At 41.7% G+C, this 24144-nt stretch overlaps 1 protein-coding gene and 1 long non-coding RNA gene across 11 annotated transcripts in view; one reads left to right on the top strand and one right to left on the bottom strand.

The window, feature by feature from the left end:
* Positions 1-24144, bottom strand: part of LOC132894551 (nuclear factor 1 B-type-like) — a 134755-nt gene that overhangs the window by 73062 nt on the left and 37549 nt on the right. For all 10 annotated transcript variants that reach the window (XM_060934545.1, XM_060934619.1, XM_060934608.1 and 7 more), the window contains exons 3-4: positions 3175-3228; positions 454-522 (exon numbers count right to left, since the gene is read on the bottom strand). In XM_060934545.1, coding sequence (XP_060790528.1) covers positions 454-522; positions 3175-3228 — 123 coding nt within the window. The remainder of the gene's footprint in view (positions 1-453; positions 523-3174; positions 3229-24144) is intronic.
* LOC132894589 (uncharacterized) lies at positions 227-9196 on the top strand. Its single transcript, XR_009655660.1, has 3 exons — positions 227-354; positions 2131-2532; positions 8839-9196. It is a non-coding gene; the product is annotated as an uncharacterized LOC132894589 (long non-coding RNA).

Genomic DNA, 24144 nt, shown 5'->3' with positions numbered 1-24144 from the left:
ATTTTGTTACATGTAAAAGGTGTAACATGTATCAGTTACAGTGTCATCAAGTGTGTGTGTGTGTGTGTGTGTGTGTGTGTGTGTGTGTGTGTGTTTGGAAAGGGCGGCTTCGCAACCCCTCAGCAGTATGCACAGATCCTGCCTGAGGGAGGCATTGTCCTCAACCAACACAGAAAAAAGATTCCTTTTGGAACATCTGTCATCATCTTTGATGAAGGCAGGCATGTCGACACACACTCCTGTACAGTCATTTACACACACGCTGACATACACACATGCTTACACACACTGCTCACACACACACACACACACTGCTCCCAGGACCTGCCAGACTGGATTCCCCATGTGTTCTGGGTAAGTAACTCTCTCACTAAGTCAGAAAGGCTGAACATAAAGGAAGGCATGATGACTCTTTGTGTGTGTGTGTGTCCATGTATGACAAGCTCAACTTACTTCTGGATACTCTGACCAGCTCTGAAACGCTGAACACTCCTGATTTAACGAAACTGTCTTCCAAGTAAACTGTGGACAGAAGAACAAACACACATTAGTTTTTTTTTTTTTTCATGTTTGACCATCACACTAGATCACATTGTCTGCATTAAATTCATACTGAAAGTTGTCCAGGCGACACGGTGGTGTAGTGGTTAGCACTGTTGCCTCACAGCAAGAAGGTTCTGGGTTCGAGCCCAGTGCCCAATGGGGGCCTTTCTGTGTGGAGTTTGCATGTTCTCCCCGTGTCCACGTGGGTTTCCTCCAGGTGCTCTGGTTTCCCCCACAGTCCAAAGACATGCAGGTTAGGTTAACTGGTGGCTCTAAATTGACCGTAGGTGTGAATGTGTGTGTGAATGGTTGTCTGTGTCTATGTGTCAGCCCTGTGATGACCTGGCGACTTGTCCAGGGTGTACCCCGCCTTTCGCCCGTAGTCAGCTGGGATAGGCTCCAGCTTGCCCGTGACCCTGTACAGGATAAGTGGTTACGGATAATGGATGGATGGGTGGAAGTTGTCCAGCTTTTATCATGCCAATTATGCAGGCATGCAATATTTATCATAATATCATCATATTTCCCAGTCCTAGCATTAAGCCTGGAGAAGACGTCGATCTGAACGCTGTGTTCAGGGTTGAGGTCTGTGCACAGACAGAGTGAGGAGATGATACCAGTATTGCTCAGCATTCAGACCTTAGATGTAACTACAGATACATCAGTTACATCTTAAGTGGATGTTTGCTTTGAGTAAGGAGCAGTATTGAGTAAGTCCAACATCACCGCTTATCAGTTTGATGGAATCACAAAACGTCATGCTGAAATGAATTTAAAACAATGCAGATTCACTCAGAAAATGTCAATGGGTATGGTCGTCCTGACAAGGATGTGACACATACCTGCTCTTATCAATACCCTCCCTGGTTGGTTGCTGTTGTATGATAGGGGATTGGTGGTGAGTGAGTGGGAACTGGCAAATGACCAAATTGGGAGAAAATGGGGAAACTTTTCCTTGCATAAATATTGATGTAACTTTTGAACTTCAAAGTCGCAAAGACTAAATACAGCCCGTTGAGTGCAAACTATATTCCACGGCTCAGCACATGGATGATGGGATACGTAGGCCAGCTGAATTTGCACCACCAGCAGTAGTAGCACTGGGAGGCATGAGTCATGACCACACTGCTGTTCTTCACTAAGCAAGGGAAGATGAAAACCTGCTCTTGCGGTAAATAGCTAATTATGCATCGCTGATCTCATTCTTTGCACATTATATGCCAAGCGTCATCTGAGTACAAAAAAAAAAAAAAAACTGAGAGGGGAAAAAAGTGAGGGGTAAAATAAAAGCTATTTGGTGTGCTGATGTGTGTGGTATGTTTCCTCTCCTTGCCTACACCCCGATGACAGCATACACCCAGCGACATAAACTGCAATCTGTCAGGCTTTCTGTCATTGAAGTAATGACATTTCTATTTGTCTTTTAAAATTAGAAATGTAACATAGTTGGCTTTGAGAGTGACTTCAGTTTATTTAGAAAACTGACTGCAGTTCCAAGCCAAATAAATGTCCTGACGCAATTTACTGAGTGAAACTAAGCAGTGTATATTCGCAATTCACATTTTTTTTTCTTGTCCTCTTTCTTAGGCTTGATTCCTTTCAATGCAGAGGAGTCAAGAGAAGACTGCCAGCTGTGAAACTGTCACCAAAACAGCTGCTTCAGTGTGGGTCTTGCTAGGTCAGTGAAGAAGTCAGAGATCTCAAAGATTCCCACACTGGATCATGAATTAAATGTCAGGATGTGAAACATACACTAACACACGCTCTTGACTGATACATGTGAGATGTTCCGTTACACAGTTTCAGCTCCATTAGGTTTCTCCAGGACATAGCTACGCAGAACAATTGGAGCTTCTCACTCGAAAACCTGCAAATCTCATCAATGGTTCTTTCCGGCTGAGTTCGGAGAGTCTCCTGTTCCCAGCGGCTGGGAGATCACGTGGAATTTGTCAGCGCTGTGGCTTCGTTGTTTAATGCAAAACACTTCAGGTGAATTAAGTATTTTTAAAAATAATAAATACTACAATCGCTCTGTCACTACTTGATTGCTGATTCAAGTAATTTTTTTTTTTGTATTGGAAATTTTTCAAAAATTTACTGATGTGCATGAGGCTTTGTGTCTTTTAAACGTGCATGAATTTGCATGCTTCCTAAAACCGTGAATCTAGTCTTTGGATGCTGTTAGAATTAAAGTATTTATTTGAGTGTGAAAACATTCTTAATAGAAAGACTTCCAGGAAAGTTTTGGATGAACGTTTCTTTATCGTTTATTGTTCTTTATTATTTGAGAACAAACGTTCACAGACAAAAAAAAATGCTCGAGTAAGTGCAGTTTATAAGTAATGTTCCTAAAGGAAACTGACATGTATTTGATGATGTATGTGTCAGGAAACAAGGGATATTTTCAGGGATATGACATGAGATTTTTCCAAGTGGGTGGAGCTGTCATGAGTGGGCAAAACCAGTGAAATAAAACACTTTTCTGCTGAGCTTTTTTAAATTTCCTTTACCCCAGCGTAGAAGACATGTTATAGATGCAAGTGATCAAAAAAAAAAAAAATCTGACAACCGACTTATGTGGCCAAAATCGATGTAGCCTGTGGTGTGTGTGTGTGTGTGTGTGTGTGATACCTGGAGGATTCTTGCCAGGCTCATTGTTACTGGGACTTCCTGACTGCTGTGAGTCTGTAAACAAATATAAAGAACATGGATTAGTACACAAAACGCAGACTGAGTGACTCAAAGAGCAGTGGCAGCACAGATTACATTACCCTCATTTATCATCCACTTCCATTCCCTTCAGCTTTATTTGTGAAGCTCTTAACGCTTTTTATTTGTTTCTCTGGCAAAGGAAAATTAGTGAAAGCCTTGATTATCATCACCCAAAGCTGACTATTAGGACGAAGGACGAAGGCTTTGACATTTGGTAATAAAAAGCTCGCTTGTCTACGAGGAAAAGCAGTCAGCGTAAAAACGACAACAACAACAACCTATCCGCAAACAAATTTATCAGGCAAAAACAAGCAACCGTTTTAACATTATACATTTTAAGTAAAAGTACGAAATTTACTTGCAAATCCTAATCTATTTTGTACATGATGGCAGTTATTGTATGGTTCCCACCCAACCCCCACTTCATCCTTGCTGGGAAAGACTGCAGGAGCTCAGTCCTGACAGGCCAAGCCAGATGTGTGCAGAAACATGGTTTGGTTTTTTTTTTCCCCTAGAATTGAAGATGGAGAAAGAAAGTAAGAAAGAAGAGAGATGATATGCACAAAACGTGCTCTGCGCAAAACAAATCAAAGGAGTGTCTTTCTTCTTGAAGAGCCACACACATGCCCAAATTCCCTTTTGGAGGTCCAGTGCTTAACCATACATCACATACTGTAGACACAGTACAGAGAGAGATAGTATAGAGGAGGCGGGGTGAAAAAAATGAGAAGAATCCAGCATGTCGTTAGGGAGTGCTTTCAATATACAGAATCCTGACTGATGATGTTACCTTACACGACCTTCAGGAGGCAGGTGTGCAGAATTCCACTGTTTTTATTAAAGCGGTAGGAGCTTCCACTTCTGATTAAACGCTACAATTATTGCCCGGTAGATTCAATCGGATTTGTCATCGATTGGATGAAACCAAAACAGCACTAAAGACATCAGAAAAACAGAGCCTTGAGTTCCATACTGCTTCAGCCAAGCGTGTGTCGCCCGCCCTTGTGATTTACACACACTCTTCGCACATGCACTCACACAACACAAAGAGCCACACATGTTTGAGGGGCCCTGCAAGAAAGACCAAGACGATATGATCTCTTACATGGAGAGTAAGAACGACATTGAACTCGGATAGCCTTGCTCGGGAAAATTGCTCTCGCTCCTTCTTCAATAGGGTTTGTCGCAGTGGGAGATATGAAGGTGGAAAAAAAAAACAGAAAAAAGCATGGAGAAGAGATATACATACTGTACATATAAAAAGAGGTTTCGAATACAAAGTCTCAGGAGCGTAACGTTTTGATTGCACAGCTGATGAAGGCCTTTTCTTTGTGTACTAAGTTTAACTTTTATTACCCCCACCCCCAAAGCAAAAATTGACCATTCAACAGCACTGCACAAATGGAATGTTCTTGGCTTCAGCTCAACAATGACAAAGACAAGGAGGGAGCACTATATGTTATGGGAAAAAAAAAAAAACCAAGCCGGAAAACGAAACATTCTTTTCTGAGCAAAAGAAGGGACACCACTACAACATAATGCTAATAATACATTTTGTATAGCGCATTTCGTAATAACTTCTCAAGGTTTATACTGTTGCTCATATCAAAGTTGTGTGAATGTTCTGGATAATATTTTTTTAAAAATCTATGTTATGTAGCATTTAATAGTTTCAGGCTTGACTGGATTATTCGGTCTTTGATTAGTGGGACTGGTGCAAGCTGGCTGTGTGACAGTGCCAGTTCCTATGCCAACTTCCCATCCCCCTTCCTTGCCGATCAGCCTTCACATATGCACTATACGCCATCCATCAGTCTGGATAAAGACACCTCCTACTGCGTCCGAAAAAGAGAAAGATGGTGACAGAGAGAAAGAGGGGAAAGAAAATAGAATGGCTCGAATCTATAGGTGCATTCTAGCATAACGTTGTTTACTGTGATTAAAGTCGAAACAATAGAGCAGCTGGCTCTGGTATTTTGACATCAAATGCTCCGGACTCATTTTTCATTACGGCCATGGACACACACCGATACTGTAGAAACACACCCCACAGCTGTCGTCACACATACATGCTAACTGTATGTCAGAGGTAAACTACAAATATATGCCTTCATAATAAAAAAACCCACTATTTCTAACGTGACATATTTAATTCATAATTTCACATAACTGTGATATAATTATTATAAGGTCATGCCTGTGTGTCTAGATGTGTGTGTGTGTGTGTGTGTGTTTCTATGCAGAGTCACGCAGAGGTACATATATCGTTGAAATGTAGTGTTTGAAATGGAACAGACATATGGAGCACTTTAAAAATAAAATGTCTATAAGCCACACACAGTTTAGCCAGAGTGCTGCTGAGTCTGTGTGTGTGTGTGTGTGTGTGTGTGTGTGTGTGTGTGTGTGTGTGTGTGTGTGTGTGTGTGTGTTGTACGTGTGTGTACTTGTGAGAGTGAGACACAGATACCTGAAACACACAGAACCTTTCCAAGCACACTTCTTGGCACCCAACGACCATGTCAATGTTTAAAGAAACAAACGGAGAGTGTGAGAGACTAAAGAGCAAAATAATCCAGTCCAATTCTATTCTATTCTATACAGTGAAGATATACTAGAATTAATGTGTGTATTATTTTATTTTATTTAGTTTATCATTTTATACATATCTTAATGTCTATTTCCAAGACAATATTTAACATTTACTTATAACATTATTCTTATTCTTATTATTAAATGAAATTCCAGTATTTATTTAACTGATTATTTCTTATTCTCTATATCAATCTGAACTTGGCGAGCTCCAGCAAGTCTTACTCCTTTAATATCCCTGCACTTCTTCTAAAGTTCTTCACTTTAGTAAACACACAATATAATTAGCTTCACTCTAGTTACCAATTTTTCGTAGCACCGATTCTGTTATAAGCCTTAAGGTGAATACCTGGATTATAATAAATAAGAACTTTAATGCGTTAATTAGCATCAATTGTCAAGCACTGCACAGAAAATACTATTACACAATCATATAATGAACTATCACCATGCAAGGGTGGTTTATTGTTGCTTTCATATATATATATATATATATATATATATCTCATCTCATCTCATTATCTGTAGCCGCTTTATCCTTCTACAGGGTCGCAGGCAAGCTGGAGCCTATCCCAGCTGACTATGGGCGAAAGGCGGGGTACACCCTGGACAAGTCGCCAGGTCATCACAGGGCTGACACATAGACACAGACAACCATTCACACTTACGGTCAATTTAGAGTCACCAGTTAACCTAACCTGCATGTCTTTGGACTGTGGGGGAAACCGGAGCACCCGGAGGAAACCCACGCGGACACGGGGAGAACATGCAAACTCCGCACAGAAAGGCCCTCGCCGGCCACGGGGCTCAAACCCAGACCTTCTTGCTGTGAGGCGACAGCGCTAACCACTACACCACCGTGCCGCATATATATATATATATATATATATATATATATATATATATATATATATATATATATACTACCGTTCAAAAGTTTGGGGTCACTTTGAAATGTCCTTATTTTTGAAAGAAGATCGCTTTAAACTAATCAGAAATCCACTCTATACATTGCTAATGTGGTAAATGACTATTCTAGCTGCAAATGTGTGGTTTTTGGTGCAATATCTCCATAGGTGTATAGAGGCCCATTTCCAGCAACTCTCACTCCAGTGTTCTAATGGTACAATGTGTTTGCTCATTGCCTCAGAAGGCTAATGGATGATTAGAAAACCCTTGTACAATCATGTTAGCACAGCTGAAAACAGTTGAGCTCTTTAGAGAAGCTATAAAACTGACCTTCCTTTGAGCAGATTGAGTTTCTGGAGCATCACATTTGTGGGGTCGAATAAATGCTCAAAATGGCCAGAAAAATGTCTTGACTATATTTTCTATTCATTTTACAACTTATGGTGGGAAATAAAAGTGTGACTTTTCATGGAAAACACAAAATTGTCTGGGTGACCCCAAACTTTTGAACGGTAGTGTATCTATATTACAGTGTATCAAAAGCTTTATTATATAATAAATTATCATGGTGGGCAATATAGCAGAACTATCCGATCACATGACCTGAAGATATCAGTAGTCAGAAAAACAGTCGTGCAAGAATATAAAATGCTTAGAAAGCCTTTAGAAAACTGGACTTTGAAATATTCTACTTCTATTTGGTAAACAGTGATTTATTTAAAGTTGAAGTCATTTATTTAACACAAGAAAGGAGAGAAAATAAAATCAGTGCATCATCATCCATTCCAATTAGCTGTTTATCGCGATGAGATCAAATGCGTGCACTATCGGCTGAGACTCTTGCCCTTCTCAACTGTGTCTACATTTTTAGATTAACCCCTTAAAATCTCAGGACTCACTGCCATGTCCAAACTCCCAATCTTCACTCTTGTAAGTGTAATACAGAAGGTGTTGAGTCACACGCTTACAGGACAAACCTCTTTCCTCTTCCTTTCTGACTCCATCTATCAGGTTCTGATGTGCAAACCCAGCTCAGCATTCTTTTCATACAAGTCATCTAATTTTATAACGATCATTCCTTTCCTTTTCTTTCTCTAGCAATCTTTCTCTGGAAACACACCTCCCACTGTACCTCACCTAAACATAAACACACACTCACACTCCTATACTTGGCACGATCCCTGTGCAACCCATCCGGCCTCTCGTCTCTGCTTTGTGTTTTGTTTAGAGCTATCACATACCGTACTTTAGCAACTTTTCTTTGCTGGCTGAAGACTGGGTTCTCTCTCTCTCTCTCACACACACACACACACACACACACACACGCACGCACGTACAAGTGCGCTTACACACACATTGAACGACAAGGCACATGCATACTGTCGACATTTCAGGAGGAGGCGTCTGGCAGCCATTTTAGAAAGTGAGCAGGGCTGCACACGTACTGCTCCGCTTGCCAAGGAAACCAGGCTTTAGCCAAGAATTCTCTCTTTCCCTTGTTCCTTCTACTCTCTCTCTCTCTCATGGTTTGTGGGCCAACGAGAGAGAGAGAGAGAGAGAGAGAGGCAGAAATATCTCCTAATCGTGGGCTGTCCTGGTTGAAATGTTTTGAGCAATGCAGCTGCACTAGTGTAAATACTGCCTGTGGCTGAATGTGTGTGTGTGTGTGTGTGTGTGTGTGTGTGTGTGTGTGTGTGTGTGTGTGTTTTCTGTGTATTTTGGTGTGTGTGTGTATGTATTCAGTCATCAGTATTTTGGTGCTGGCTAGGCCAAGCACTTATTACCTCACAGCACACGGCTATGACTTCAACAGACATTCACAAACCAGCTGAGGCGGATCTTGGCAAACGATTGTATAACTTTCTTTTTCTCGCCATCTCTCTTTTGTCTATCTCAATCAGCCTGTAATGTATTTACATTCCCATCAGTGTGTGCATATTTCACAATCAGTCTTTCATTCTGCAATTACTGCTCCATATCGGCCCTTTGATAAATCTCTCACACCACCCTTATCATTTTGCTTTCTTCCCCCTGCGCTCTCTTTCTCTTCTTCCATGCTCCCTCTGTCATTTTCTTTTGTCTTAGACCCAGCTCTTGTTGATAAAACACCAGGCTCTTTATCAGAATGAGCCATAACCTCAACAGAGATAGACGGAGGAAAGCATCCTGGCACTTGAGGAGAGCGAGACAGTGAGAGAGGAAGCCTGCTGTGGAGTTTTGGGTGCCAAAGCCGCATTGTCTGCGCGGGGTGTGAATAGTGGGCACACCAAAGCCAACGGGCATCTGTTCTGAAAGCTGACACAAAGACAGACTGGCGGCCATCTTGTGATGAAGTCGTGCTATCTCACGTGTGTCTCAGATAAATGCAAATGGAAGACTCAGTGAACACGAGCGGTTTAAAGATTAATAGTTTTTTCTAATACCTTTGTAATTATATTTTATTCTTAATGTCTTTATCCCTGTAATGTCTCTACACAACACAATTTAAACCAAAAAAGCAGAGTTTTTTTTTCATAAATGCTTGTTTTCTGGTTTTTCTTATTCTACTGTAGATATTGATATAGTATATTCTATCCATGGTATATTTTAGCATCAAACATAACATACGACTTGCATTTTTGGTGTTTACACATTTCAAGATGTTCACATTGTGTGTTTTCATGACGTGTCCTTAAAATAAAGCGTTTTATCCAGCCACACAGGCCAGACTTTGTATTTATGTTACAAGGATGTGTAATTGTTTTTTATCCAGTAATGCCCCTATACGATGTAATTTCTAGCCACAATGGAAGTCAATGAGTTTAACTGCCTGTTTTCCAGCTATTTACAGGATTTCATAGATGTCAAAGCACATTCTAGCTAAAAACCCCTAACCTGCCATGATGCATCACACAGAACACATTACTTGCATTTTTAAAAACTTCATTTAAAATTCTTGCTATATATCACTACACTTGGGAAAAGCTGTTTTCATCATGTACTCTCAGAAAATAAAGTACATTATTGTACCTTTAGGGGTACAGCGGCTTGTCACTGGGGCAGTACCCTCTAAGGTACTTATTTTTACCTTTACAATGGTGCTTGAAAGTTTGTGAACCCTTTAGAATTTTCTATATTTCTGCATAAATATGACCTAAAACATCATCAGATTTTCACACAAGTCCTAAAAGTAGATAAAGAGAACCCAGTCAAACAAATGAGACAAAAATATTATACTTGGTCATTTATTTATTGAGGAAAATGATCCAATATTACATATCTGTGAGCGGCAAAAGTATGTGAACCTCTAGGATTAGCAGTTAATTTGATAGGTGAAATTAGAGTCAGGTGTTTTCAATCAATGGGATGACAATCAGGTGTGAGTGGGCACCCTGTTTTATTTAAAGAACAGGGATCTATCAAAGGCTGATCTTCACAACGCATGTTTGTGGAAGTGTATCATGGCACGAACAAAGGAGATTTCTGAGGACCTCAGAAAAAGCGTTGTTGATGCTCATCAGGCTGGAAAAGGTTACAAAACCATCTCTAAAGAGTTTGGACTCCACCAATCCACAGTCAGACAGATTGTGTACAAATGAAGGAAATTCCAGACCATTGTTACCCTCCCCAGGAGTGGTCGACCAACAAAGATCACTCCAAGAGCAAGGTGTGTAATAGTCAGCGAGGTCACAAAGGACCCCAGGGTAACTTCTAAGCAACTGAAGGCCTCGCTCACATTGGCTAATGTTAATGTTCATGAGTCCACCATCAGGAGAACACTGAACAACAATGGCGTGCATGGCAGGGTTGCAAGGAGAAAGCCACTGCTCTCCAAAAAGAACATTGCTGCTCGTCTGCAGTTTGATAAAGATCACGTGGACAAGCCAGAAGGCTATTGGAAAATGTTTTGTGGATGGATGAGACCAAAATAGAACTTTTTGGTTTAAATGAGAAGCGTTATGTTTGGAGAAAGGAAAACACGGCATTCCAGCATAAGAACCTTATCCCATCTGTGCAACATGGTGGTGGTAGTATCATGGTTTGGGCCTGTTTTGCTGCATCTGGGCCAGGACGGCTTGCCATCACTGATGGAACAATGAATTCTGAATTATACCAGCGAATTCTAAAGGAAAATGTCAGGACATCTGTCCATGAACTGAATCTCAAGAGAAGGTGGGTCATGCAGCAAGACAACAAACCTAAGCACACAAGCCGTTCGACCAAAGAATGGTTAAAGAAGAATAAAGTGAATGTTTTGGAATGGCCAAGTCAAAGTCCTGACCTTAATCCAATGGAAATGTTGTGGAAGGACCTGAAGCGAGCAGTTCATGTGAGGAAACCCACCAACATCCCAGAGTTGAAGCTGTTCTGTACGGAGGAATGGGCTAAAATTCCTCCAAGCCAGTGTGCAGGACTGATCAACAGTTACCGTAAACGTTTAGTTGCAGTTATTGCTGCACAAGGGGGTCACACCAGATACTGAAAGCAAAGGGTCACATACTTTTGCCACTCACAGATATGTAATATTGAATCATTTTCCTCAATAAATAAATGACCAAGTATAATATTTTTGTCTCATTTGTTTAACTGTGTTTTCTTTATCTACGGTCATATTTATGCAGAAATATAGAAAATTCTAAAGGGTTCACAAACTTTCAAGGACCACTGTATATGCTGCTTTGGAACATATATGTACCTTTTTGGCTCTGAAAAAGTACACATGGTTACCTTGAGGTCTAATAATGAGCCATAGGCGGTACATTAGTGTAGAATATACCTGGGGGGACAGAAATGGACTCTTACTGTACCCCTGTTTCTAACAGTGTGTGTATTCATGACAAAAACCTGAGCACCAAGTTGGCAGATCCAGTCACACATTTCTAACTCATCCAGCTTTGGATTTTCGTTCAACACAAAAGCCTAAAATTGGGTGGCACGGTGGTGTAGTGGTTAGCACTGTTGCCTCACAGCAAGAAGGTCCTGGGTTCGATCCCAGCGGCCGGTGAGGGCCTTTCTGTGTGGAGTTTGCATGTTCTCCCCGTGTCTGCGTGGGTTTCCTCCGGGTGCTCCGGTTTCCCTCACAGTCCAAAGACATGCAGGTTAGGTTAACTGGTGACTCTAAATTGACCGTAGGTGTGAATGTGAGTGTGAATGGTTGTCTGTGTCTATGTGTCAGCCCCGTGATGACCTGGCGACTTGTCCAGGGTGTACCCCGCCTTTTGCCCGTAGTCAGCTGGGATAGGCTCCAGCTTGCCTGCGACACTGTAGAACAGGATAAAGCGGCTAGAGATAATGAGATGAGATGAGACAAAAGCCTAAAATAAGCAATTACGCAAAAGGTAAAAGCTAAAAAAATTGTGATTTTGAAAAGAGAGACTACAATCAGTATGAGGAGGTGAAAGGATATAAGAAAGTGTGTAGTGGGGGTAGAAGTGGATTAGCAGGAAAGCTGAAAACAGTGTTAAGAGAACAGTATAGACAAGACAAGCATCTAAAATATAAACCAATAGACGGAGCGTGTTAACAAGAGAAAGAAAAAGCACACAAAGAGACAAGTGTGTGCATATGTTTACATGTATGCTCCTCCATGATGTCTCTCAACGATGAAAAGAGAAGTGTCAGGGAAAGAAAACTCTCTCACATGTAAGTATAGGTGAACACTCTGACAGGGACAAAGTCGCATTATTGATCTGTCTGTATGTTAACAAAGGCCACCACAGTCTGACACACAGCGTCATGCAGTGATTGTTGCCTTACATATGTCTGCTTTGGCGGGCCAGCACTGAGGCCACAGAGACTCATCAGTCACATGTCAAACCATGGTGTCACAGTGGCGCACACCGTGTGCCTTCACATCTCAGTGACAAAAGCAGAACAGAGCGGGCACAGATCACCACAGCCAAAGGTCAAATCATGGACAGCTTATGGAAATGAGTATACGGGGGGTTTCAATCATGCAGGTCATTTTGAAATATCTGCTAGTAGTATGTCTAAGTGACTAGATTTGTATAACCTTGAAAAAAGATGTTTCTCTATTCATTAAAATAAGGTATTTCACAATATCACTTTAGTATACTTACTAATTAACAATTATTCACCGATATTCACTGAGCCTGAGGCGGATAATTGTTTTAGTATAAATGCATGTGATTATTTAAAAAAAAAATTAAATTGTATTTTTAAAAAATCATTTATTTCAAACTTCAAAAGCAGCATACAAATGTAATTGGCGCAGACCTATGTCACTTATCTACACCGAGTCACATAAAATACTTTGCTTTGAAATCAATAAAATAAATCGCAATTCCACCTTACCTTTGAATAGTTTTAGACCAAACTTCGTAGCATCTTTAGTGCTTTTAGGAACAGTATTTATTTTCATAATTCGTAATCCTTCCTGGGCAGCACGGTGGTGTAGTGGTTAGCACTGTCGCCTCACAGCAAGAAGGTCCGGGTTCGAGCCCCGGGGCCGGCGAGGGCCTTTCTGTGTGGAGTTTGCATGTTCTCCCCGTGTCCGCGTGGGTTTCCTCCGGGTGCTCCGGTTTCCCCCACAGTCCAAAGACATGCAGGTTAGGTTAACTGGTGACTCTAAATTGACCGTAGGTGTGAATGTGAGTGTGAATGGTTGTCTGTGTCTATGTGTCAGCCCTGTGATGACCTGGCGACTTGTCCAGGGTGTACCCCGCCTTTCGCCCGTAGTCAGCTGGGATAGGCTCCAGCTTGCCTGAGACACTGTAGGACAGGATAAAGCGGCTAGAGATAATGAGATGAGATGAGTAATCCTTCCTCACTTACGGTGACGAAGCGACGGGCTGCCATTTTGCCGAGTCGCTCGAGGTGATTATCGAGAATTAGTCCGAATTTTTCGATCAATCAGCGTGCGCGATTTTCTATAATCACCTGTGTATGTATACTAATAACACTTATGCAAAAGTGTTATAGTTGACTGTGCGGCTAAGCATAGATGCACCGATCTGATATAGAGTATGTGTTTGAGGAGGTTCAGAGCAACTTGTGTATGGAAAATTAATGTTGAATTTTCTATGGCTGTACCTCATTACATTATGCAATCTGCTCCTGGGACCGTGACGTGTTGGAAATGGTGAACAGCTGTCAATAAGCTCTGGACTGAAAAAGAAAACCAAGCTCAGTGAAGAAGATAATGTGCTAGTAAACGAATTTCTAATTTTAAACTAAATCCCCCCAAATTTTTAGTGCATCAAACGCATATGATGCTGACTGACTCAAGACAGGCCTTTGAATATAGGACACAACTTTTCTTAAAGCATGTTGCCATGATGTTCTGTATAACTCAGCAACAGATCCTTTGAATCATCAAAGTATCATGGATTGGTTGATAGATACACCAAGCCCTAATATTATTATTTTATTGAAAATCCCAGTAGATGACTCCTGAACTTGTTTAATACGTTGAGAAAATGCATTATCAATAAACAATTCGATAATTCCCAAGTGCCACTTTGAATTTCAATTTCTTTTTAACACTGATATGCCTGCAACAGCATGAATATTATGTAGGGAGATTAGCACACAGCTCCTACCCTCTTGTGTTTGTCTGCAGGGTATTTATAGTGGTAGTAAAGACTACATTGACTGAAATTGTATGACATCTCATCAGGGTATCTCCCCTTCGCAGTGACAGCATGCCACTTGGATGTGTATTGTTACTTGATTGGCTGAGTGAGCGGCCCATTTGCATGAGTGTGCGCGGTGTCGTGGGACAGTGGGGGGAGGTTCGGGCCGATTTGGCCTTGGCTGTGGCAACTGGCCAACAGTCCTTTTGTAGCCGTCGCAAGCCGTGCAGGGAGGTGGGCACAGAAAGAGAGAACAGTGCAGAGAGAGAGAGAGAGAGAGAGAGAGAGAGTGAGACTATAGATTTAATTATGCATGCACATTTCCCCATTCATGGAGGTGAGTGCAAAAGAGGGCGAGGGGTTGGGTGACAACCAATGACATTCCACCGTACAGAGCTCCTGTCTGGAAGAACACTAATGAGGTGACACTCAGCGGCTGGAGCCCAGCCAAAACAGTCCATTAACTCCACACAAGTAGTTAAAAGGAGGAAAGACTGGGAGGGGGCAGACAGGGAGAAGGAGTAAAGGAAAAGTTCAAGAGAGAGGCAGAAAGACAGAGAGGGAGTGAGAGAGGAGAGTTGTGAATGACACAACAGGGGGCCCATGGTGAAGGGGGGGGGGGGGGGGTCATGGCGGAGGGGTGACGGCGAGCGTGTGTGTCTAAGTGTGTATGGGAGGTCAGTAAGGCTACTAGAGTCTCATGCAGTCGGAGCCCCAGACTCAGACAGGCCTTTAACAGTCTGCCTCCTTTCTTTCATCTCTCACGTTCTAAGTCAGAGTAGCGCAGGATAATGGCAGCCGTTTCCTAATATCGTAATCGCAGTTCTCGAGGCTTTCGCATCTTTAATGTTAATCAGCCAGAACGGAAAAGAATGATCATTTTTACAAATTATATTTGATTCTCTGTCCTGCTTAAATTACACCTACTGAATGTGCTGCCACTTCTGAGTCCTTTCTCATAAACCCAGTTAACTCAACGCACATGCCCACTCCCCCCCCCACCCCACCCCCACCCCCCCCCCACACACACACACGCACACGCATGCACACATACAATTTGAGTACAATATTCAAACACGTCACACAAATTACATTTGAATGCAAAGAAAATGTGGATGAGGACATTTCAGGGACACACAAGCAAACAAACACATTCACATGAGAGGCACGCTGTAAAATGTTGCCTCACCACATAGTTATGTTTACACTGCCAGAACATGCTGTGTAAACTGTATCTCCAGCAAAATTCACACAAAACTCTTCATACTCAAAACATTTGCACTGACATCTACATCAAAAAATAATTTAAAGGTAAATAAAGCTTTATAGGCGGCAGGGTGGTGTAGTGGTTAGCACTGTCGCCTCACAGCAAGAAGGTCCGGGTTCGAGCCCAGCGGCCGGCGAGGGCCTTTCTGTGTGGACTTTGCATGTTCTCCCCGTGTCCGCATGGGTTTCCTCCGGGTGCTCCGGTTTCCCCCACAGTCCAAAGACATGCAGGTTAGGTTAACTGGTGACTCTAAATTGAGCGTAGGTGTGAATGTGAGTGTGAATGGTTGTCTGTGTCTATGTGTCAGCCCTGTGATGACCTGGCGACTTGTCCAGGGTGTACCCCGCCTTTCGCCCGTAGTCAGCTGGGATAGGCTCCAGCTTGCCTGCGACCCTGTAGGACAGGATAAAGCGGCTACAGACGATGGATGGATAAAGCTTTATAAACATTCAAGCCTCAACAGTATGTTTTATGTACTGTATATTTGGTGAGTGTCACGATGATTAAAACAGGAAAATAACTTTTCTTTCATGTGGATTAAGATCACTTAAGGCAAATGTGTGTTGCTATGGTCAGTTCCAAAATTACTGCCACCCTTAGTAAAGATGGATTAAAGAAAAGGTTATGAAAAAATATCTTTGTGGTTAATTAGCTTCATTTCACATTGAAATACGAGAGAAGTGCATTTATCAAGAATTCCAATACTTCGGAAACTGACTGTATATTATAGTTGTACTCATATTTGAAAAACAACAAGTGTTTCCTCAAAAACATCTTTGTTAGGCTATTATTTTCATCTTATTTCCAACCAGATTAGGAGCAGAATGCATATAATCTTTTAATTCTCCTGGTCGTATTATACTGCTTTGTGTTTCTTTGAATATGTTATATCCACTGTGTTTGCTGCCTAAATGGGTCTCGACCCACTTAGATGTAAGAAATGCGACTAAAACTGAGCTGTGAAAATGCTAGTTGCCAAGCAAATGGGAAAATAATGGTTCTCGATAAATAACGAGTAAAATACTGATTCCTAACAAATCCTATAATTAAAGGGCACTGATTCAACTGCTATAATGTGGTTATGGCTACGTGTCCATTTTAAACCTAAGAATCTAGAACTCCTAAGGGTTATTATTAATCATGTTTGATTATTTAGCCATTTATCTGAAATCATATTATTCAGCATTTCAGTGTTTTCATCTCGAAAATCCCTCGAAATTATTATAAGGCAACAAGGATTCTTTATGCTGCAGGTTGTGACCATGCCAGGCTCAAATGCTGATCAGGCTCGAGTGTCTTGAGAGGAAGATGGTTAGTATAGTGCCAAACTCCTGCATGAGGAGGTGGGGCAAAGTGCCAAGGTGGCAGGGGCGGAGTATCAGTGTATGACCTAAGTCCAGTTCGACCCAAGGGCAGAGCAACCAGTTACACACACACTCACTCACTTAGAATGCTAAATGATTTATTGGACTTATAATGAAACATCTAAAGCAAGAACTTGGCACAAAACTGACAAAGAAACAAATATGCACTCATTTGACCTGCTCTGCCAAAAACCCATGCTCAGAACAAGACATGGGAGGAAAGCACTTAATTTAATGTGTCACTGCAAACATTAAAAAAAAAAAAAAAACTCCCAACATAACCAACGGCTGTCTGAGCACTTTTATAGTGCTACAACACCACTAATTTCGGACTGAAAAACACTCACCAAGTGAAAATAGATACTGCAGAAGTCCCTCGTGGTCTATTTCTGCCACAACATTCAATTACCAGAAACGTCCTCACAAATGTTGAGTCTCTCATTCAGAAAAGGCAAAATTAGGTAGCCTCTATCTGTGGTAGGAGCTTCAACAGAATGGTGGGAACAGATTATTTCAAACTGGAAGAGCCTTTTCAATGCAATTCACACAGTATTTAGAATATAAAATATATCTACAAAGTGCAGAGAAGCAACACAAGTCTATGTACGCCTTCATCACTACCTCTACTACCCAAACCCACTAGCCTAAGCAGTATTTATTTCATCCCTGGTGTATGTTCATCGTCATAATCACACGGATCACCTGTTTTACCGAATGGTAAACTTTCATACTGAAACAAAGTCTAAAAACTTCACAAGGTCTTAACTAACATTTCCATAGACTGAAGGACTCCTGGGCCCCTGCACCTCTGTTAAAAGCTTGATCTAGGTAATGAGCATGGCGTACAGTGGACCTTGTGAAACGCATACCAGACACACGTTAACTCAAAGCAGCCATGTGGAATGCTGCAGTGCGGAGTAGGATTAACACGGTGGATACGATAACTTCACCAGGTACCTGGTAGCTTTCTGTGGTTATATTCATGATCCCCGGGTAAAGACTTACAAGTTCAAAATTCAGAGCTCAACATTCCCTTACATGAATCTTTAATTATTAATTGATATAAGGCCTCCAGAAGCTTTTAAATTCAATTTAAGGAACATCGGCTACAGCAGTGAATCAGACACCCTTGAAAGGGACACTGCAAGAGCATGAAGCAGCTCCTCCTGATAAAACCTCTCAGGTGGAAAGTGTCGGCAGGCCAGTGGCTGATGATTAACACGAGCATAAACTCTCATTCAGCACCGGAGAGCCCACGGTGCCTGCTGCAAGGTCAGAAGACAGGCAGTGGGCCAGTGATCTGCAGAAGCAGACCGGTGATCTCAGCACATATTGGGTAGTCCATTATAATGGGCAGATGCTATGCCATAATTCACGTTCTGTTAGTTGCAGGGTCCCTCCTCCCTGGAAGATACTCAGAAAGGCAAATCTGCCATGTGTTCTTGAGGCTTGCTAGGGCGGCCCTGGGCTGCAGCAGTAACAACATGTGGTTTGGCTCCAGTGTTCAGTTTATACGTGCGACAGTGAGAGGAGGAACCGCTAAATGAATTTCAGATTCTGTTGTTCCAACACCATAAACAATGTTACACAAACTCTGGCATTCAGCAGATGTTAAGGAATGCTGCTATTAACAGAATCTCTTACGTTAGCAGCTGCGTGTCTTTCTTCATCAGACACTCTGCTTTTTTTCTTTTCCAGTATAAAATGTAAATATCTTAAAGCAAATTTAAGATAAAAAAAATACCCTTGGTGGTTGAATGAAAGACAAATTTAGAAGTCTACAAAACAACACAATTTAGTTCCATTATGTGAGGCTGCTACTTGCTCATTTTCAGCGTGTTTATTTGAAGCTGTGCATTAAATTTTGCCATTTATTCATCCTTTTACATCACCATTTGAAATACATATAGATTAACTTTAGATTTAGCCACACATTTAATATAAGATTTGCTTTCTCATCATCTCTAGCCGCTTTATCCTGTCCTACAGGGTCGCAGGCAAGCTGGAGCCTATCCCAGCTGACTACAGGCGAAAGGCGGGGTACACCCTGGACAAGTCGCCAGGTCATCACAGGGCTGACACACAGACAACCATTCACACTCACGGTCAATTAAGAGTCACCAGTTAACCTAACCTGCATGTCTTTGGACTGTGGGGGAAACCGGAGCACCCGGAGGAAACCCATGCGGACACGGGGAGAACATGCAAACTCCACGCAGAAAGGCCCTCGCCGGCCCCAGGGCTCGAACCCAGGACCTTCTTGCTGTGAGGCGACAGCACTAACCACTACACCACCGTGCCACCCTTAAGATTTGCTTTGAATATATAAATATTGCCTTTCGAGGCTGACTCAACAAAAGCCGCATATCAAGTAAGGACAAGAGAAAGCCTTGTCGAAGGAGAAAAAGACTGTAGTGGAGTGCAAACACTGTTGCTCTTTTTGTAATCTCTGTTATGCAGCACGAGAATTATAGCAAGCTTCCCTGCATAGTGTGGCTGCAGTCGCCCTCCCATGCCATAGGGGCTGGGAATGCAAAAGGCCTTTGTGTGCACTTCAGTTTTCTGGTGGAGTGTCCGCGCACTAGAATGATAAGAACGATGTTCAGCTGTCAGACAGACGGATTCAGAGGAGAGGTGTTCATGTTCCTCAAAAGGTGCCTTTCTAACCAATCACACTACAGCTGCATAAGAGAATGGCAAGAGAGGAGGTTAAGAAAGGAAAAGCCCTCGAAAGTTATATAAAGCGCCATGTTAATTTTTTTTTTTTACTTTGACTGAGATTTGCAGTCTGTAAGCCTTTTCATGAGACAACTCAGGAATTCTCCATCCATAGCCCTCTCCTCTTCTTCTTCTTTCTGCCACGTCTTCAATTCTTTGAGATTGTCAGCTCTACCTCTTGGCAGGGGTCTTTCTTGCTCTCTACACAATCTCACGCCTGGCTCTGCATTCATCTGAGCATGCTGTTTTGAGTTTGTCAGAAATGACGAGTGAGAGGTTGAAGCCAGGTAGCAGAAAGGTAAACTACTCTGGAGAGAATCGGTCCTTCCTGTCCTTATGCTGTATGGAACATGTTTCTCAGTAACAGACGGGGCAGTGAGGAAAAAAGGGAAGACGGAAGAGATGGGAGGAGAATGGAAGGAAATCACAAGCCTCTTCTTAGTCATACATACTGTATGGACTTAAGTTGTCATCACCCTGACACTTTAAAAGAAAAAAGAAAGAAAGCACAACTTTATTCATCACACACTTGTGAAATTTTCTCTCTGCATTTAACCCATCTGAAGCAGTGAGCACACACGTGAGCAATGAGCACACACACATACCCAGAGCAGTGGGCAGCCATGCTAACAGCGCCTGGGGAGCAGTCGGGAGTTAGGTGCCTCGCTCAAGGACACCTCAGCCCAAGGCCGTCCCATATTAACCTAACCTGCATGTCTTTAGACTGTGGGGAAAACCGGAGCACCCGGAGGAAACCCACGCAGACACGGTGCATTCAAGTGTTTTCTCTTGCAGAGTCTATGATTTTTGTGTTCTTTTCACTTTTATAAGAATGTTGAAGGGCTGAGCACTTTGACGGTCATTTTTCCAGTGCAGGTATGCTACCATCTTTGCATTAATTATTATTGCCTGCAGCCATTTTCCATCATCTTAGGAAAAAGTCAAGTCAAGTCAAGTTTATTTGTATAGCGCTTTTAACAATAAACATTGTCGCAAAGCAGCTTTACAGAATTTGAACGACTTAAAACATGAGCTAATTTTATCCCTAATCTATCCCCAATGAGCAAGCCTGTGGCGACGGTGGCAAGGAAAAACTCCCTCAGACGACATGAGGAAGAAACCTCGAGAGGAACCAGACTCAAAAGGGAACCCATCCTCATTTGGGCATTTGGGCAGTGAAAAACCCTGCTAAACTTCACTGCCTTTTTACCTCTCAGCCCCGTGTGGTACTGCCGTAAATGTGTACACAGCTGATAAATGCTTTGTTTCATGTTGTTAGCAAGAGCAAGTGAAAATTACAGTGAGTTTAGGTATTGAGATGTTGCCTGGTATTTGTAAGGCTTTTTTGGGATTTGTAATCCTACATGGAATTCAGCATCATATGTGTATTTTAAAATTTTTGCCTAAACTCAGAAGTATTATAAATCTTTCCCCTTGCTAGAATGGTATGTAAGGAAAACACTATGGGTTTATATCTCACCAATCCAATTAAGACTGCTTGTGCAACTTGTTACTACACTGCAAACACTATAAGCCTCAACAGCCCCACAAATGTTTTTCCACTTTAATAAATCTTTTTGATTTCTAACATTAAATGTTGATGCAAAATAACAGCCCCATGGTGCTTGAATAGGCTTTGATCCAAAGGCTATAAAACGTTATCTTCATGCATGTAGCTGGACACGACATTGCATCATGGGAACTAGCAAAGATATCAAAGGGCCACAACTGGACCACACTCAATAATCTGTATTCTTGGCAAGTGTTCACATGTGCATATTCTGAAAGCCTTCACGCCGAGGGATTTTTTTTTTTTTTACATAGACATGCACTGGAAGTGAAGTCAAAACCCGGTCCCAGAGGTGATCCCAGGTCCAGGTAGAGGGCACAAGGGTTTCAGCTGGAGTCCCAGGTGGTTGGCAGAGGTGTTGCAATACTTCCTTTTCACCCTGTCCAAGCCACTTGAGCTTGGCACACCTTACCTGGAACAGCTCAGACTTCCATCTGTAAACATTCACTATGGCAAACTCTGGAGCCCACACACTTCCCAGTGCAGACATTGTGCAGTAATGCTCAGGCCTTAGCCTGGCCCCAGGAAGAACAAGCAGAAAAAAAAAAACACCGGGAGGAGGCTTCTTATAAGCTATTCATGCCAAGGAGACACAAAGGTAGGGCTTTTTTTATCAATTGAAGGAATTACACAGATCATATGTCACCATATGGAATTCCTTTTACACATAATGCATTTCCTTCATGGAGTCTGTGAGAAGCCATAGAGCATATCTACTGGGAGCACTCTTTGGGACAGGGGGGAAAAACTTCGGTGTGTGTGTGTGTGTGTGTGTGTGTGTGTGTGTGTGTGTGTGTGTGTGTGTGTGTGTGCGCAAGCAGGCATGGGGTGGGGGGCCTCTGTCGGGGGCAGCCTCGGCACACTGAGCAGAAATATGCCATATGCACTCAGTGAACTGGGGCCTGCAGGGCTTCTCTCAAGGTTATTAGAAAACCCTGCACACCCTGTGTGGAGTCTGAAAAAAACAAATACTCAAAAGTAGAACTAGATGAAGGCTCGAGTTCTGCCACAGTTCTCTCATGTGTGAGGCCCAGGAAGAATTTTAGGAGCTGCGAAAACGCTTTGGTCTAATCAAGAAAACCTTCAGTAGGTCTGCTGTATCTGATCCCTCCTGTTGTGACAATGACACAACCGCTGAGGTAGAGCGTACGCCTTTGCCTCAGATAACAGGGCAGCCTTTGACACCAAGTTTCCTTCCCTCTGCCTGGGCCAAGCGCCAGGGCTGTGCATCCGCTGCTCCACCCCCAAGTTCTCATCCACACAAAAGTAGGAAGCTGCAGCCGTGGCCACTCGCATTGTGACAGACCTCTCTAAATCACGTCTCATTTCATCCGCCGCTCTTCATAAGAGGTTTCGGCAGAGGAAATGATAAACACAACAACAGCACGTAAATACATCAGCCACAGCTACCCAAGCGCTTAGAACAGTGATAGCTAATTGAGTAACACTGCTGCCTCGATGAACTCGCATTAGGTTACAGAGTAAACCAAACCTGTACATCTGCAGACAAAAGTTCCTGTGCAAAGTAAGCAGATACTATCAGATCAAGATACAGGGATACCAAGATACTATTAAAAACAGGGTGCAGGTAGTCCGTGATATCAAAAACATCATACATTTTAAATCATCATGTTCACTAATTAAATAAATTGATCTAATGTGTGTGTGTTTTACCAATCAGACTTGTGTAAACACTTTTTCAAACCGTAATACTTATAGATAGGCATATCAGGTGAAAATTCAAAACAAATTGCTTGAAACTGCTCTCACTGAATTCAGAATTGAATGCTAAACAACATACTTTTTACAGAATTAAAATGTGTTTATCCATTCTTGAAATATTACAAATCAAAGACTGAAAAAACAGCTTAATTTTTAGAAAACCGCCGTAATATTATGTCTGAGGATAACATGGTCTAAAATGGGCCTCATTAACCAATGAGATCAAATGTTTTTTCTTAATAACTTTCATATTTTTTAAGATATTTACATGGAAATTGGCAGGCACATGGATGGTTGTATACTGAATACAAAGTTTAAAAATTATTTAAAAAAACAATTATGCAAATTAATATTTAATTAGTATTAATTATGCTAATAAGGTAAAAATGTTAAATCGGTACACTCTCTTCTTCAAAGTTTCACCAAATGGCTTTATTTGTGCAATATAAAGCTGATCTTAACTCTCATTTATACGACACAATGAAGGAGAAATCAATGTTAATTACAATTGCAAATACAATTATAAAATATGCATAAATAAGCACTGAATGTCATTCACATCTACCATTCTCCATCAAAATTAAAAAAAAAAGTAATAAAAGAATTTCTAATACCCTCTTTGTGCTCTGGAGACCTTTGGATTTCTAAGTAGGGACTACTAGTGTTTATATGAAAGAATATAAATGATTATTTCGATTAATATTCACAGCTTTCAAGGCTAACCTCGAAAAAACTGTGTGAGCCACATCCAGTAAACAATTCGAATTAATTGAACTGAAATTGAAATTCTGAAATTCTGACTTCCGTTTTTTTTTTAATCTCGTTCCGACTGCTAAGATCTCAATATTTTTCATCAAAACAACTCCAGTTATATTCTAAAATAGCTAGTTATTTACATGAATCAGTCTGGTTTGAAAAAATAAGTAGGTAAAGCTATGAAAACTCACTTAAAAGTCTCCCGTGAAGCATAACATCAAAACTAGCTGACGGAAAATTTTGCTGAATTCTTCATCAGAAACAATAAGAGCTAGAGAACATCCCTATAAAAGTTATCTGATTGATATTCACGAGTAATCCAGTCAGAAACCGATCAGAAGAGAGAGAGAGCCTGACCGTTTTCCCGGACTCAGAAAGCACCAGCAGTTTCCCGACGTTCCGCGAATAGAGAGTGTACTC

Source organism: Neoarius graeffei, chromosome 1, assembly GCF_027579695.1.
Source record: "Neoarius graeffei isolate fNeoGra1 chromosome 1, fNeoGra1.pri, whole genome shotgun sequence".
NCBI lineage: Eukaryota > Metazoa > Chordata > Actinopteri > Siluriformes > Ariidae > Neoarius > Neoarius graeffei.
This window is presented reverse-complemented; position numbering and strand designations above follow the sequence as displayed.